The 17,375-nt window shown below is 38.7% G+C and overlaps 1 protein-coding gene across 3 annotated transcripts in view; it reads right to left on the reverse strand.

Annotated features, from left to right (window-relative positions):
- Positions 1-2,603: 2,603 nt before the first annotated feature.
- SLC12A1 (solute carrier family 12 member 1) overlaps positions 2,604-17,375 on the reverse strand; it is an 88,574-nt gene continuing 73,802 nt past the window's right edge. For all 3 annotated transcript variants that reach the window (XM_065941250.1, XM_065941248.1, XM_065941249.1), the window contains exons 22-27: positions 16,944-17,075; positions 16,598-16,709; positions 13,692-13,778; positions 6,805-6,940; positions 5,138-5,205; positions 2,604-3,897 (exon numbers count right to left, since the gene is read on the reverse strand). In XM_065941250.1, the coding sequence (XP_065797322.1) occupies positions 3,762-3,897; positions 5,138-5,205; positions 6,805-6,940; positions 13,692-13,778; positions 16,598-16,709; positions 16,944-17,075 (671 nt within the window). In that variant the 3' untranslated portion in view covers positions 2,604-3,761. The remainder of the gene's footprint in view (positions 3,898-5,137; positions 5,206-6,804; positions 6,941-13,691; positions 13,779-16,597; positions 16,710-16,943; positions 17,076-17,375) is intronic.

Consider the following 17,375-nt stretch of genomic DNA (forward strand, 5'->3'; position numbering starts at 1 on the left):
GCTGGCACATATCTTTCTGGTGCCTTTCAAGGACACCTATGAGATTCTCTCCTGCAACACCCGTGTCTGCTCTGAGTGCTCACCAGATACACCTTGTGACTTCTCCCAACAGCCCTTCTTGGTATTCATCCCAGTGCTGCACTCTCTCCTATCTTCAGCTTCTTATCTCTTCACATGCACGGAGGGGTTAGTGGAATCCTCCCAGGGTCTCTTGCAATTATTTTCTGTGACACTGAGTTTTTCTCAGGAGCATTGGTTGCAAGCTGACCTTTTCTAGCTTCCATCGATCTCATGTCAAACTCAAGCTTGATTGTGTTTCTAAAAATGTATAATGTACATGGCTTCCTTTCTTGGTTTCCTGCTATGATGCAGAACTTTCCTATTTGTGTGTTTCTTTGGTCATTTCAGAGAGGATCTGATAGCCAATGGAGAAGGAGAAATAGACGCCTTTGCTCCAGTTGTGTGTTCTGTTTCATTGGGTTTAACAGAAATCTGGTCATTCTGCATTTATAGTGCAGGATATACTGGTTTGGCCAAAAAGATCATTTGAGTTTTTCCATGTTATGGAAAAACCTGAACAAACTTTTTGCCCCACCCAAATACGAAGAGAAATACCATGCAAATTGGTGATTGAATATTTGAATCTGAGACTTAGGGAAGCTCTGAGTTAGAGATATACATTTAGAGGTCTTCGCTGGTGGCCCAGTGCTTAAGAGTTTGCCTTCCAATGCAGGAGGTGTGGATTCTATCCCTGGTCAGGGAGCTAAGATCCCCACCTCATAGCTAAAAAAACAAAACATAACACAGAAGCAATATTGTAACAAATTCAATAAAGACTTTAAAAGTGGCCTATATCAAAAGTCTTTTTTAAAAAAGAAATATAAATTTGGGAGGCATCAGTCCGTAGTGGAAGTCATGTCACAGTAATAGGGAAGTCTGCCTAAAGCAGAAGTTCCAAAATCTTGTGGATCATCAAAATATACAGATTCCTTGGTCCCTCTCCTATAGATTCTAATTTAGTAGGCTTATGATTGCCCTCAGGAATCTATAATCTTTTTTAAAACCTTCCACTGAAAGTTCTAAAATTGAGTACTAAGGGCATTGTAAGACAATTCTCCCACTATGTTCCTCCTTATATTCTTAAGTTTTATATCTATGGGTACCTGGCTATGTTGTAGGATGGTGGCAGGGTCATCAACTGGATAAGTGGTGAAGATTTTGAAAAGTCATTGTGAGAAAAGTGTAGGGAAGCTGATGGGACACATGTATAAAATGAGGGGACAGAGGAAGTTGGACATCAATGAACATGAATATGTACCTTCTTCTTGCTCAGAAACTCGATTGTGAACAAAGAGATTGTAGGAGGTTGGGCAAATAGAGTTGGATAAATCAAAGGACAAGGACAGGACACTAAGGGCTATAGAAACCCGCTGGCAGCTGACCATACTCCCATCTTTTCAATTTTCTGCTACCCTAACCTGTTTCCCTGCTCTTGACCTCAGGATCACCCATCCCTTTTTCTCTCAGTCCATGTTCTCCTCCTTCATTAATTTCTCCTTTGTTATCCCTTCAGTCACTATCTTATCAATAACCTTCAAAAAATTGAATAACTAGTTTAAGGTAATACAAGTAATAAATGGTGAGACTGAGAGTTGAACTTAGGCCAATCTGAGTGTTTTTTTTTTTTTTCAATCACTACTTTATTTGACCCCTGCAGTCGGCATGGTGATGCCACACCCAGACCCTGTTTAATAAAGGCCTTATTGTCTCAGCATCTGGGAGTGCTGTCAGCAGACAGACTTCAACTGTCCAGCCCTTTGGGATGGCTCAGCTGCAGAGACTTGCCACGTCCAGGTTCATACCCCTTCCTACGGCCGGCCACCCACCTTCAGTGACTGATGTATATGACTGATGTATGTGGGAGCATAAAGGTCTGGCCCTCTCAGACCTCCTTGGGACTACTCTGAATGCACCTGTCTCCAGAGCTCCCTGTGGGGTCCCTGAGGCTGTCCTTGGGACTGCATTTCAGCTCACCTTTCCCTAATCCTTCCTGCTTTCTCCTCCTTCCTTCCAACAGCACTCCTTAATAAGCATGCTCCATGCTAAACTTTCTGTTTCCTAGGGGACCTAACATGCAACAGCTTCTCCAAGAAACAAGAACCAGAATTTCCTGTTATAGGAGTCACATGACTTCTCACTGTTTCCAGAGACCCTCTCAAGTGATTCTGAGAAGTGTCAGGGCCCAGATGAAAAGCTGGGTGCTCCTTGTCCTGGTTACCAGGATAGCATCTAACCATTTGAATTTCAGGTACAGAGGACTCAAGAGAGAGGGTTAACTCAGGCCTGAGTTAAGTCCAATGGTGTCAGATTCGGAATACAGATATCCTGCTTCTTACGCTTTGCTATTTCCCTTTTTCCTCCCTAGTCATCCTTCTGAGGCCAGAGTCTGACTTGAAATCCTAATCTTGAATCCCAACTTTAAACAACCTACAAATGAGTGAGGCAACTGATTAAAATTTTCAGACTCACATTTGATAACACCATTGCAGTGTGATTTTAGTGACTGAAAGGAAAAAACAAGACCAGAGCAAATGAATTTGAGTGCTTTTATTTCAGGTTGACTTTTTCCCCCTCATATTTTTTATCAGTTACAATAAACAGTCACAATATGTCAGGGAAAAAATAATCAACACGTCCATCAGAAAAAAATTTTGGTAGTTTTTAATGTGATTAAGTATTGTATGAGTACTAACAAATGAAAAAAAATCAATACTTATATATTCCAAATTTGCAAATTTTTCTACATCAAATTTTAATTATCTTTTAACTCTCTACAATCATTAATATAAAGTAACTAAAATATGATTCAGGATATATTTCTTTATAACAGTTTGAAAATGTGTGATGTTTGGTTTCCAATTAGATATCTATGAAGACTTCATCTATGCTAACCACTTAATTAGAAAAAAATATTCAAAGTAATAAAATGTCTAAATATTTAGTAGGGAAAGCAATTAAAATTTATATATTAAGAACAGAATATATGGCATATTTAATCAGAATATATTTTGCTTCCTCTTTCAGCTAATATATTTTTCAGTCAGCCCCAAATTGAAGCTCTATGTTATCAGCAATTGCTCAGATCACTCTCAGTATATAATCTGTTATATTAAATTACCTTAGTTAGGTTACTGTTTTAAACACTGTGGAGACTCAGGTTACCTCTTAAAGTTTTTAGTTATTGATTTTCAAATCTTCTTTGTGAGTGTAAGCTTCTCAGAAGACCAAGTATAATCATGTTTCCTGCCCAATTGGTCTTTTCCTTTGATAACCACCCATGGTTACTATACCAGTCTGTCAATAAGTGTTTAATGAGAAACTGCTGTGGGGCTGAGGCCACTACCAGGCCCTAGAAGCAAACCAAAGATTAGGTGTGCCTGGAAAAGCTTACGATAAATCGAGTTTTCATGGGCATATAAGCCAGCATATGTTTGCTTAATTTTCATGTTTTTAAATAGCATTGACAAGATGTTTTTCTAGGGGTAGCATTGGCTTTCACACCCCCTTAAACTGATTAAAAAAAATAGTTCCCATTAAATAATAATTTTAAAATGGCAGAATTTACTTGGAAGTCAATAGGATGGTCTTCTAGGTTTGAATATCCACAGATCACATTTACAATATAAGATATTGGAACTTGTTTCCTAATTATTCATCCATTAAATTAAAATGTGTTCTAATCCTTTAAGGATAAAGATCTTTTAAGAGTAAAATGTCAGGACATTTTTGTGATTTCCTCTAACTAGTAAGACAGGAGGGAGGTTCTTTGTGAGGATTTCCAACCAAGCCATGTACAACCAATCTGATATAGATCCTTTTCTTGCCACTGGAAGGCTCCTGACAGCATGGAAGAAAAGTAAAGAACAAACATGACAATTAGTACCAACAGTAACATCATTAGCTATCTGAGCTATATAATAACAAGTAGCCTAAACCTTATATATGCCTCCTCCACAAAATGAAAGCACTAAAATTATTTTGAATATAGATGTTAAACTGAGATGTTTCTCAGATAATACAAATATTTACAAACCAGAAACATAGACTTGGACATTGTAATAGAATAGAAAGTGTGAAAGTGTTAGTCCCTCAGTCATGTCCGACTCTTTGCCACCTTGTGGACTGTAGCCTGCTATACTCCTCTGTCCATGGAATTCTTCAGGCAAGAATACTGGAGTGGGTTGCCATTCCCTTCTCCAGGGGATATTCCCGACCCAGGGATCAAACCTGGGTCTCCTGCATTGCAGGCAGATTCTTTACCATCTGAGCCACTAGGGAAACCCATTAAAATAGAGGCAAAGCATAAATAGAATTTCACTCTTTAAATAGAAAATGTGATCAACCAATACCTTTCCCCATTTTTCTGAGGGGAAAATGATTTTTCCTAATCGTTTAAAGCTCTTATTATATTTGGGAGAAATAGCTACTTGGGCTCTATCACTCAATTCAGGAGACCAGTCTATCTCTTAGATGAATAGTCTTCCAGTGTAGACCTTGCTTGAAGACATACTTACCCTTGTACCTAGGAGTTAGATAATGAGGTATAAATGTGAAATTGCTGGCTTTCATGTTTAGCAATGAATCTCTAGATAAGCATTCATATTTCCAGCAGGTATACCCCTAATATTTGTGGGGTGGAGGACAAAGAGTGGAAATGGAAAATCTCACTCTTTTTTCTCCTGCCCTGGCCTCTTCCTACATGGTAAGGAGCCTTGAGAACATGCCATGGACTCCACACCTCAGGAGCAGCTATCCAGGGAAGGGGCCTGTGAACGTTGGCCAACTTGGGGCTTAATTGGCAGGGAATTCCAGGGTCAGGTTCCTAGAGTGAGGTCTAGACAGAAAATGAGGGTTCTAGGTGGGCATGTGTCGAGGCCCTTTTGGTGGGGCATGTCTGGAGCAAAGTCCACATGGAGCCCTCTAAAGCCCATGGGCCCCAATTTCTTAGGGTGGTATTTAATTTCCCACATGTTCCAAATTTAACTTTCCACCTGAATAGTTTTGAGCTTTTATGTTGATTAGCCCATGTACCTGAGATTTCTCTGTAACAGTCTTAAATGTCTTCAATGATACTTACAGGACAATGAGATTAGCAGCTCTTGAGTGTTCCTGTAAGAGTTCGTTCAGTCGAACTTGGCGGTAACTCTGTGGACAACATTCAGATTTTGTTGAGGGCAGTTTCCCAGAATTATGAATGAGAATTTATCTTTTTTCCTCTAATTATAGACAAGTAGGAAAGCCTCATTAAAAAAAACAAAACAAAACAAAACAAAACAAAAAAAAACCTTTTCGTTCAGGTTTGGAAACTTACAGTGTTTTAGAAACTCATGGAAAATATTAGAAATATAAAGAATAAGACCATTGTGCTATGTTATTAAGCTGCTAAGACATGTCCAACTCTTTGTGACCCCATGGACTGCAGCATGCCAGGCTCCTTTGTTCACGGGATTTCCCAGGCAGGAATTCTGGAGTGGGTTGCCATTTCCTTCTCCAAGGGATCTTCCCGACCCAGGGATTGAACCCGTGTCTCCTGCTTTGGCAGGTGGATTCTTTGCCACTGAGCCACCTGGGAAACCCCACTGAAGTATAGTGGCTTATTAAATTCTAGAAGAAAAAGACAAGCAAGCAACTTGGATAACAGTAAAAAGACGAGAATGGCCAGTGCTGGGGAACAGGTTTGCAGTGGAAGAAACCTAACCTAATCTTGATACTAATTTGGTATGCTAAGAACATAGATTATACCCTAGTCTAATCTTTCTTTAAACTCTTTGATTTTTACCAGCACGGGAGACTGGTTTCAATGAAAGAGTCACCAAAAGACTCATTTGGAAAAATAACTACATTAACTATTTTGCAGTGATGAGAGTAATATTTATTATTGCATTTCACTGGTTCAGAAGCCAAGGCTTAGATAAGTGATTTGTTCAATTATATGAAAAGCTTTTGTTAGAACCAGGCACTTTGTCACACAAAGTTTATGATTCTTAGCTCAGTATTTTTTCTACTAAATTTGAAAGGCTTTTAATATCTCCTGCTCTAATCTGTTCCAACTTCAGCTCCTAATATGGCTTATTTAAATTTTGTAATTTAGAGCTTCTTGAGGTCCTTTTCTTTGAATGTCTAATCTAATTCCGATGGTAGTCCTTCTGCCCTAGTCTTCTGTCCTTGCCCGCTTCATCATCCTCACTGTTGCACCTCCATTCAGTTCAAGCCAGAGGCAGGTAACTTCCACCTTGCTAGGTTCTCTAGAAAAGCTCACCATTTCACATCCATCCTACAAGATGTTCCAGATCCAACTTGCATATTCATTGTTCCAGTTACAGATTTTCTCAGATCCCAATGTAAGTTTTTATAGCTAATTTTATCAGGTTAAAATTCTTTATTGTGTCAAACTGTGAGCAATCTATATTTGCTTTGCATATGTGTTGACTGAAATTATTTTAGTTTGATGGGTCTGTCTCCTTTTCTATAAAATTGAATTGGAAAGAAGACTTCACAATATGTATCAATAGCCTGTTTTCAACTTAAAAAACTTGATTTTATACTAAAAAATGAAAGCAGTTTTCTAAATCCTCACTTTCAATAACAGGATTGAAAAAGGACTTGAAATATGCAGAAACCCTAGATCATGAATAAATGAAATTCTATAATAGACACATTACTTCTTGATCTTTAAATCAACTACTATGTTCTTTTTCAGCTAGTTAGATAGCAAAGTAAAGATTAAGGAAGAAAAGTCCTTACCTTTTCCTTGACTGCTTCCAGTTCTGCATCTGTAATTTTCCACGGAGTTTCTCTCTTTAATTTCTCAGCAGTTGTTAAATCTTTGCAGCTTTCATGGAGACGATATGGTTCAATCATTTCTTCAAAGACTTTCCAGCTGAAATTGGAATTATAAAAGAGGCCTCACAGTGGGAAACTAACTCATTATTTCACAGATAGTCCAGGTGTGACTAGGTATGCTGGCTGCAGAATCAGAGCTGAATGTCATGCAAATCTTCTAAGAATTATCTTTGCAGGAGACTATGAGTAAAACCGTGGCTATCATAGTGCTTCCCTACCCAAGGAAAGACCTTAAGGGGTATGAGGCCTTGATAGCCTACCAGGTATTATTACTAAATCCTCAATATAAACACACAAACACATAGATGGTAATTACTCTGCAATTACATGTTCTATATAGTATAGTCAAAGGCACAGTTTTAATGTAGGCACGTTAGCCCATAAATGAGTTTCCATTTGCTTATTTTACAGGTTCTATAGGAGATGTTCATGAATTAATGTAGGAGATGAACCAGCATCCCTGAGAGTTGGATAGGGTTGCCCTCCTCACCTTTAGCCCACATGGCAGCTCCCACCTTATGGCAGGAGGCTGTGGGTAGGTTGGAGAATAGTAAGTGAGTGAGTTTAATGGCTATAGAACAATCTGAATGTTTGCTGTAAATAATGCTGCCTTTGTCCTTCTGCTATCTGATGTTGCTGCCTGAGATGTTCAAATGGCTATTGTTCAGGTGCATATTAGAGGAAAGAACAAAAATCAATAACATTTTAAAATCTGAGGCCATTTTAGAGCAATTAAGAAAAAATCATTGACTAGAAAATTAGGAGCAGTATCTCAGAACTGTAGAACATTTTAAAAATTGCTGAAAAATCTCATTCTTGTCTGTCATAAGAATCTCACAAGATTTATTTTTAACATGATAGCACAAAACAAAACGTAATTTATAGGAGTAGTTGTCTTCCCTATGCTACTATAAGATGATCTCAAATATAAATAGTTTCCTTTGGTTTTATATATCGTGGCTTACTTAAAACTTAGTAACTTTGGAATGAATGATAACTGGATTAATGTGCTTTTAGGTAAAGGAATTAAAGCATGAAGCAATGATTTCAGTTTCCCAGATGGTGCAAGTGGTAAAGAACCTGCCTGCCAAGGCAGAGATGTAACAGACGTGGGTTTGATCCCTGGATTGGGAAGATCCCCTGGTGGAGGGCATGGCAGCCCACTCCAGTATTCTTGCCTGGAGAATCCCATGGACAGAGGAGCATGGAGGGCTTCAATCCACAGGGTCACAAAGAGTCAGACATGACTAAAGTGACTTAGCACAATGATTTCAGTGGTCTCATCAGTTTTCCTGATTTAGGATTTGCAGATGAAAGTACAGAGGTTACTAAGGAGTAGTTTGTTCCTACCAGTGTGCTGCTGCTAACAGATTGGAGAGATACTTAACGCAGTAGATTTCTGATGCTTTGACTTATTCAGAATGGTAGACAATGACTGGGAAGGAATGACTGATATGCCCAATTATTCTTTCAAACATGCAATACTTTTATCTGCTATTCCTCCCAACATTGCTGTGCTTTTAGAGACCTTGGTGGTCATCAGTGCAGAGGTGCTGGCCTAGGAGAGAAGAGCCTGGTTCTTGCTCCCATTCTTCCGTTGTCCTCCTTGACCTAGATAACCTTGCCTATAACAGGGGTAACAATGGCTGCTCGGAGCTGGTGTGAGACTGATGTGAGTGTTAGTATGATGATCTGGATGACCGTGCTCTGAAAAGTATGCAGTGCCCTGTAAAAGCAACACATTCATTTTACTCAACAACCATAGGACTGAGGTTAGCAGTTGACGGTTTCTCTGTTTAAGCTTTACATACAATTATTTTGATCAGGGATAAGAGTTTTATTTGTATCTCAGTCCAGGTGCTTATTGGAAAGAGGACTTCAAAAATAGTTTCCTAAGAAATGGAAAGTGGAATAAAGATTGTTTGCTTGTCCTCCCAGGCAGCCATACTGTTTCTCCATTGTAGTCTGGATGGGAATGACTCTATCCTCGATATCAGCCAGTCAGCACAATTCTATCCCTTTTGCCAGCCAGATTGGCTAAATTGGGCACATAAGCCAGGCAAGCTTGATCTAGCATTTCACTGACCACAAGGAGTGGCTCATAGCTTGGTGGTCCAAAGGTCGTTTTAGATTTCTATTTTGATTCTCTATTAAATCTGGTCATTCTTATTGTTTCAGTTGTTATTTAGTTGCTAAGTTGTATTTAACTGTTTTGCGACTCCATGAACTGTAGCCTGCCAGGCTCCTCTGTCCATAGGATTTCAGGCAAGAATACTGAAGTGGGTTGCCATTTCCTTCTCCAGGGTATCTTCCTGACCCAGGGATCAAACCTGAGTCTCTTGAACCTCCTCCATTGGCAGGCAGATTCTTTACCACTGAGAAACTAGGGAAGCCCATGATCATTCTTATTATATCTTAAAATTGATTCTAGAATAGTTTAAGTATTCAGTTCAGTTCAGTTGCTCAGTCATGCTCGACTTATATATAAGTGAGAATTAATTCAATTAAAAAATTTACTTATAGCTTTCCTGCCTTTCCCATCCTTGTTCCTCATAATAACAAGGTTAAACTGCATAAAAATTTCCCCTAAAATTCATATAAAATTTCTTCTCACACATTAATGTATTTGTTGTTTTTGTGATCACACTAGCATATTTAAACTAAATTATCTAGTTAATTGCTTCCAGTTTCTCTTTGATTTCTGTTTAATGATTGCTATCTTTTTGGCCTATGACTTTTAATTCAGTCTATACAATAAAAAAAGAAATTTAACCACAAGAGCTTTTCAGTTTCCCCTGGCCCAATTGTTTTCTCATTAACTTAGCTTTTTACTCCCTTTCACCCTTCAGTTTAGTTCAGTCGCTCAGTCGTGTCCAACTCTTTGCAACCCCATGAATTGCAGCACACCAGGCCTCCCTGTCCATCACCATCTCCCGGAGTTTACTCAAACTCATGTCCATCAAGTTGGTGATGCCATCCAGCCATCTCATCCTCTGTCATCCCCTTCTCCTCCTGCCCCCAATCCCTCCCAGCATCAGGGTCTTTTCCAGTGAGTCAACTCTTTGCATGAGGTGGCCAAAGTATTGGAGTTTCAGCTTCAGCATCAGTCCTTCCAATGAACACCCAGGACTGATCTCCTTTAGGATGGACTGGTTGGATCTCCTTGCAGTCCAAGGGACTCTCAAGAGTCTTCTCCAGCACCACAGTTCAAAAGCATCAATTCTTCGACGCTCAGCTTTCTTCACAGTCCAACTCTCACATCCATACATGACCACTGGAAAAACCATAGTCTTGACTAGATGGACCTTTGTTGGCAAAGTAATGTCTCTGCTTTTTAATATGCTATCTAGGTTGGTCATAACTTTCCTTCCAAGGAGTAAGTGTCTTTTAACTTCATGGCTGCAATCACCATCTGCAGTGATTTTGGAGCCCCAAAAAATAAAATCAGCCACTATTTCCACTGTTTCCCCATCTATTTGCCATGAAGTGATGGGACCAGATGCCATGATCTTAGTTTTCTGAATGTTGAGCTTTAAGCCAACTTTTTCACTCTCCTCTTTCACTTTCATCAAGAGGCTTTTTAGTTCCTCTTCACTTTCTGCCATATTTATAGATAATGTTTCTATGATAGAATGTCTCCATCAAGATATACTCATGTTTTACAAGTAGCTGAAAGATCTATTAAAGGCAGTTGAAGGACATTTAACATTAGCCTCCAACATGGAAATCATTGACGGTGAACTATTTCTAACATTGTGTGAAAATGAGTGATCAGGGAAGAACAGCAGTCAGGAGATGGTTGATAATGGTAGACAAGGGCTGTCTAGCCATAAGGCCCCTGTGAAAGCTGAAGTTGAGCCAGTGTTATAAGCTTTGGGCTCTGGGCCTAGGGTTGCATCAGGCCACTGAAGAGTTCTATTTCTCTTATTAAACCCCTCAGAGGATTTGCCTTTTAAAAATTATCACAAAGATTCCAGATGTGGTCAAGTGTGAAAGTGTTAGTCACTCAGTCATGTCCAATTCTTTGCAACCCCATCAACTGTACTCGCCAGGCTTCTCTGGCCATGGAATTCTCCAGGCAAGAATACTGGAGTGTGTATCCATTCCTTTCTCCTGGGGATCTTACCGACCCAGGGATGGAACCTGCGTCTCCTGCATTGCAGATGGATTCTTTATAATCTGAGTCACCAGAGAAGTGGCCATTTGTGAGATTTACTGAGTGACCATTTTCTCTTCTAAAATTTATCTTCAAATACTGGAAAAGGCATTGCCAGCATCAGACATGTGGCTGTTTTATGAAGTAACATGGCATCAGTTACAGCAGAAACTGAAAAGAGGATGGCACTTCTAGCACACCTCTTCTTGGTGGCCTTCTGTCTTCATATCAGGATACATTAAGTGCAGTTACTCTGGTAAGAATTTTTTTTCCTTGCATCTTCAAGACCTTGAAATATCACAGAGAAAATTTCCAGAACTGTGAAAATGAATTAATTTTTTTCCTGAGAAAGGGAAATAGATCTCTTCATTGTAGGATGCAGAGCATATGTAAGAAACACCAAGTCAGAATGGTATCCAAAGTCAAATTTAGATACCAGGACAAAAGTACAAATACCTTGGTCCTTTGTTTCTTATGACTATGCATAGAGTTTTCTCCTTGAGAAGAGGAAACCATGGAATAAAGCTCAGGGGTATGAAGATGAAGAGCATCTAGGCTGTGATGGACACCCAAAGAAGGAAGAGGCATGGTTAGTGATGCATCAACATCCTCAGTGATAGAGTAGAAAGGATGGGTATACAGGTGACCATGGCTGCTGGGCAGAGACTAGTACAAAACAGAGGGAAGGATACAGAGACTCGGGGAAAGAAAATCATATCGATGGGTAAAGAGGCAAAGGATATAGAAACAATTTAACCAGCAAGCACAGACAGTCCTTAGCTGTTGCTAAGACAAATAACAGCAAGAAGAATTCAGTTACAAGAAGCAGGTGACTGATCTGTGGCCAGCACTGAACCAGGGCTTATAGAGAATCCTAATTCAGTAGGGGACATTGTAACTATGCTCTTGTTGTTGTTCAGTTGCTAAGTCATGTCCGATTCTTTGTGACCTCCATGGACTGCAGCATGTCTTTCATTATCTCCAGAGTTTGCTCAAACTCATGTCCATTGAGTTGGTGATGCTGTCTAACCATCTCATCCTCTGTTGCCCCCTTCTCCTCCTCAACTATGCTGTAGACAACGGTAAATGGTCCTGTACTGGCAGAGAGCTGGCAGGTTGTGGTCTGGTGCTAAGTGGCACATACTGGGGAATCATTGTACCTGCCGTGTTATGGAAGAGAATGTGTTTCCTCCAATTAGAGAGATAAGATGAGCCCGTTTGATCACATCACTGTAAGTGCCAAGGGGCAATGACTTAGGAATTAAAATTCTTCAAATGAAATGTGCAAGGCTACCAGAGGTTACTGCATGACAACTTAGTTCATATAAAAATGTTAATTCCATTTACCAAGGAGAATAATAAATCTGTTTTTAATTTTTCTTGACTTTATAACTGTAGAAATATAGGAATGAAAGGCATTAGTGGTATTTATGATATAAGGAAATATTACATCATAATAATCCAGGTCAACCCTGTCAATTCTAGCTTTCTTATTGCAGTTAAGACATTTTGTAAAGCTGTTTTAACTGACCCATAGCCTTAGAGAAATCATGAATACCCTCAAATGACGACATTTTGTAAAGCTGTTTTAACTGACTCATAGCCTTAGAGGAATCATGAATAAACTCAAATGATGTGATGTTCAAGGTTGCCATTTGGTCAATAAGAATGCATCTTAAATCTGGGTAATTTTCGGTTAGTTACTAAGTTCATCTGGGATAACAATGAATCAGAAGAAGGATAGAGCAAGAAGGTTTGAGGAATGTGGAGTTGCAACTCATCAAGAACTACAGGAGGAAGGAGAAATGGTGGTCAACAGAAATGAGAAGAGGTCTAAGAGTCTAGCAAGGACCTATGCCATACTGAGACCTTTGTGTCTCCTGTTCTCACCCTTGGAGAACCCATGCCACACCAAATCAAGTGTACTAAACTCAATACAGATGCAACACTAAACATGATTTTGAATGGTAAACTATTGAAAATATTTTATAATTGTGAAGTCATTGCTCTAAATATTTTAATTTATGATCAGTTGTAATTTCCAGACAATCTTCTTATACCTCTGGAAACTTCTGTAAAGATCTAACCTACAAATTGTTTTCAAATATGATGGACTTAACAAATTTAAAAAATAATAAGGTTAAAATGATGCTGTTTTGAAGGCATTTAAACAATTATTTCAATTTTTTTTTCATTTTAAAATTTTGAAACCAATACCTTTCCTTGCCAGGCTTCAGATAGTTTAAGAAATCCCCTTTGGGGGCTCTCATAGGCTTCCCATTCAGGATGCCCCACCAGTAACTTTAAATAATGTAAACTTACCCTGACTGCTCAGGTCAGAATTTTCTGATCACTGTTGCCACCATAGAAAGCATAATGTGAAAGGCAATTCTAAAATGCTAACTAAACGATGTTTCCGCAGTTCTTCTTCTCAAGTGCATCGCCACCTTAAAAACTACCTTCCGTTAGAACCTGATAGCTCTATGTCATGATTATTTAAAATCCCCTTTTATGACATTGTGTCAGGAAATCACAGCAGTAAACCCGTAATATTTTAACCTTCTAATAATCAACACAAAAGAGGAGAGAGTTTACCATGGATAAACAGTGGATCTTTTTAAATATTTCATACCTTTCTTTGTTTGGCTTAACGTTGATGTCACCAATGACATGGATGTCTGCAAATTTTATCCTAAATTTGCTCAGAAGGGAAGCCATTCTGAAAATACAAGACAGAAATGCTTCATCATTGAATATTTAACTATTTCCAATCAAAGAGTTTTGTGTTTAAGACATCAAAAGCAATCATGTCTTATTTCAGCTTAGTTTTTGGACAAAGGCTTTGGTTAGTATTTGATTTCCATTGTAGTACTTGATGAATATGGATAAATATGGACCAAATTATTCCACCAAAGGCAAAGAGAAATTTCTGTAGGTGCAGTCACTGGAAACAGCAAACCCAGCTCTGCATTCATGTTTCAGAGAAAAGGTTGTGGCACTGTCCACTCTTCCTTATCGTTTGGGAAAAAGAGAACAAGTCTCAATACTTATTGATGATTGCTGATAATGTTTATAGAGTTACTGACAATCTACTGACAAACCAAAATTATTATATGTTACATCATTGTAGATTAAAAGTCTTCCCCCTAGCAACTGAACGTTCTGATATAATTTCAAAGAAACAAAACATTATAAGAGTAGTGCAAAGAAAGCTCAGATTCACCAATTGTTTAGGTTTTGCCCCATTTGATTTGTCATTCTCTTTTTCTCTGTCTACATCTGTCTATATCTTTTTTGCTTGCTGGCTTTCTATGTCCTATCTATTAGCCATTTTAAAGTAAGTTGCACATATCAGGCCCCTTTACCTCTAAGTACTTCAGTTAATATTTCCTAAGAGCAAGGACATTCTCTTTTATAAACAGAGTACAGTTTCTGAAATCAAGAAATTTAAACGTGTAACTCAATGGCTGATTCGTGTCAATGTATGACAAAACCCACTGAAATGTTGTGAAGTAATTGGCCTCCAACTAATAAAATAAAATTAAAAAAAAAAAAAAAAAGAAATTTAACATGGATGCCCTGCTACTATCTTATCACCAACCATTTTCAAATTTCATCACTTGTATCAATAAGGTACTGGAGGCTTTAAGAAAATATAAATTATTGTAGACCTCATGTTAGTTTCCATTTTAGTATAATTTTCTTTAAGAGGAATTAGATAAATATAATAATACACAGGCCAGGAAGCAACAGTTAGAACTGGACATGGAACAACAGACTGGTTCCAAATAGGAAAAGGAGTACGTCAAAGCTGTATATTGTCACCCTGCTTATTTAACTTATATGCAGAGTACATCATGAGAAATGCTGGGCTGGAAGAAGCACAAGCTAGAATCAAGAGTGCCAGGAAAAACATCAATAACCTCAGATATGCAGATGACACCACCCTTATGGCAGAAAGTAAGAAACTAAAAAGCCTCTTGATGAAAGTGAAAGAGGAGAGTGAAAAAGTTGGCTTAAAGCTCAACATTCAGAAATCTAAGATCATGGCATTTGATCCCATCACTTCATGGCAAATAGATAAGGAAACAGTGGAAACAGTGTCAGACTTTATTTTTGGGGGGTTCCAAAATCACTACAGATGGTGACTGCAGCCATGAAATTAAAAGACACTTACTCCTTGGAAGGAAGGTTATGACCAACCTAGATAGCATATTAAAAAGCAGAGACATTACTTTGCCAACAAGGTCCGTCTAATCAAGGCTATGGTTTTTCCAGTGGTCATGTATGAATGTGAGAGTTGGACTGTGAAGAAAGCTGAATGGCGAAGAATTGATGCTTTTGAACTGTGGTGTTGGAGAAGACTCTCGAGAGTCCCTTGGACTGCAAGGAGATGCAAGCAGTTCATTCTAAAGGAGATCAGTCCCGGGTGTTCATTGGAAGGACTGATGCTGAAGCTGAAACTCCAATACTTTGGCCACCTCATGCAAAGAGTTGACTCATTGGAAAAGACCCTGATGCTGGGAGGGATTGGGGGCAGGAGGAGAAGGGGATGACAGAGGATGAGATGGTTGGATGGCATCACCGACTTGATGGACATGAGTTTGAGCAAGCTCTAGGAGTTGGTGACGGACAGGGAAGCCTGGCGCACTGCAGTCCATGGGGTCACAGAGTCGGACACAACTGAGCGACTGAACTGAACTGAACTGAAGAGCCAGTCATTATTTCGTGACTTCTGAAAGTAGCCATTCCAGAAAGGGCTAGGACTTAGGCATGCCATGAGGAACTATGGGCTGCCAAAAGTCATTCTCTGGATTTCCTCCAGAGATCTCTGGATGCACCACACTCTTGGCATGCTTGTTGCTCTCATAACTAGAGATCAACTCTCCGTGACTAAATAAATAAGAAAGGAACAGACTTAGCACCATGGGACTTGGCTTATTTATTTATTTTAATCAGAAGAGTTACCAGCATTCACCCATTTAAACACTTTCAAACTACAAGTGAGAAACTGGGAGACCCAGATAGGTACAGTAATTGTTGCAAAGTCCTGCATCTTGTCAGTGGCAGAGCTGGGGCTTGGACAGGGTGCCGTCTCTCTGTTTTCTTCTAAGTGTGCTAGGCTAGAGGGACTGCCTCCAATTAACAGGTTTGAATCTCCCAGAAGAAACTGGACAGAATTTGGACACAGATGCCTTCAGGCTCTTCCTTTCTTGGATGCATTTACTAGTCAGAACAAAATAAACATTATACAAAATAAAGATGCTCTCACTGAAGACTTGAGATGGGCTTCCATGCCAAATGCTTATTTGTGGGAGAAAAAAGCATTTGTGGAAGGGGATAAAAGGACTTGAAGACAATAATTAGGAAAATTACTCAGATAATTTATTGACAGAAACCAAGCAAGCCTAAGGGCTAGTGTGGTGACTTTTTGTCTTTAAATTTATTGTGCCTGAAAGACACTTAAAGTTTTTTAAAAGTAAAGCATTCAAGCAACAAACATTCAAAATGCTTCAACACAAGTGATAAATTACTTACGCAATTTTTTCTTCTTCAATGCGATTGATCTTCCCTCCAACATAGATTCTTAATTTACAGTCTTTCCATTTTTTTCTGAGAGTTAAGATATAGGGGATAAGGAGTGTTAACCCTGAAAAAAAGAGTAAATTATGACAGAAAGGATGAGCATATCCAATTGAAAGAAAACGAATAACTTTATATCTGTATTCATTCCCACACTCATAGCTCCTAAATAATTTAAATCTTTAGAGAACACGGAAATGTTATTCTTTAACTGATACCGTTTTCATATACCTCCCCATGCAGTTTCTTAAATTTATCACAAGAAATTCTGCTCTCTAGTGTATATTCTGAAATTTTTTACCTCCATCATCAAACAACCACCAAACATCAATTGTGCCTTTTCCCTGCTTCTTTTTAAATTGGGTGCTGGCTTCCACCAGTTTCTGGTTGAACTCCCCAACGTGCATTGACTGGATTGTGTTGATGCTGCTATCTGTAACGAAAGAGAAAGTAGTACATTCATTTGTCTTTTGAGGAAAGAAACAAAATAACTTGCCAATAAATCTATTCAGGAAAATAGAAGAAGGGTCATGACATTGTGTATTTTATACTTTTGGGAAAATAGTGAGCCCTATTCTCCACAAAAAAAAAGATAAAGGTCAAATCTCACAATAATTTAGATCACCTTCCATAGTTCAGAAAAATTTGATATTGATCTTATGATTACAGTTTTTGTTTAGAGTAGTGAATTTTTTCAGATCCTTATTAATCTGTCTCAGTGCAGAATTATTAT

The sequence above is a fragment of the Muntiacus reevesi genome, chromosome 7 (assembly GCF_963930625.1).
Source record: "Muntiacus reevesi chromosome 7, mMunRee1.1, whole genome shotgun sequence".
Lineage (NCBI taxonomy): Eukaryota > Metazoa > Chordata > Mammalia > Artiodactyla > Cervidae > Muntiacus > Muntiacus reevesi.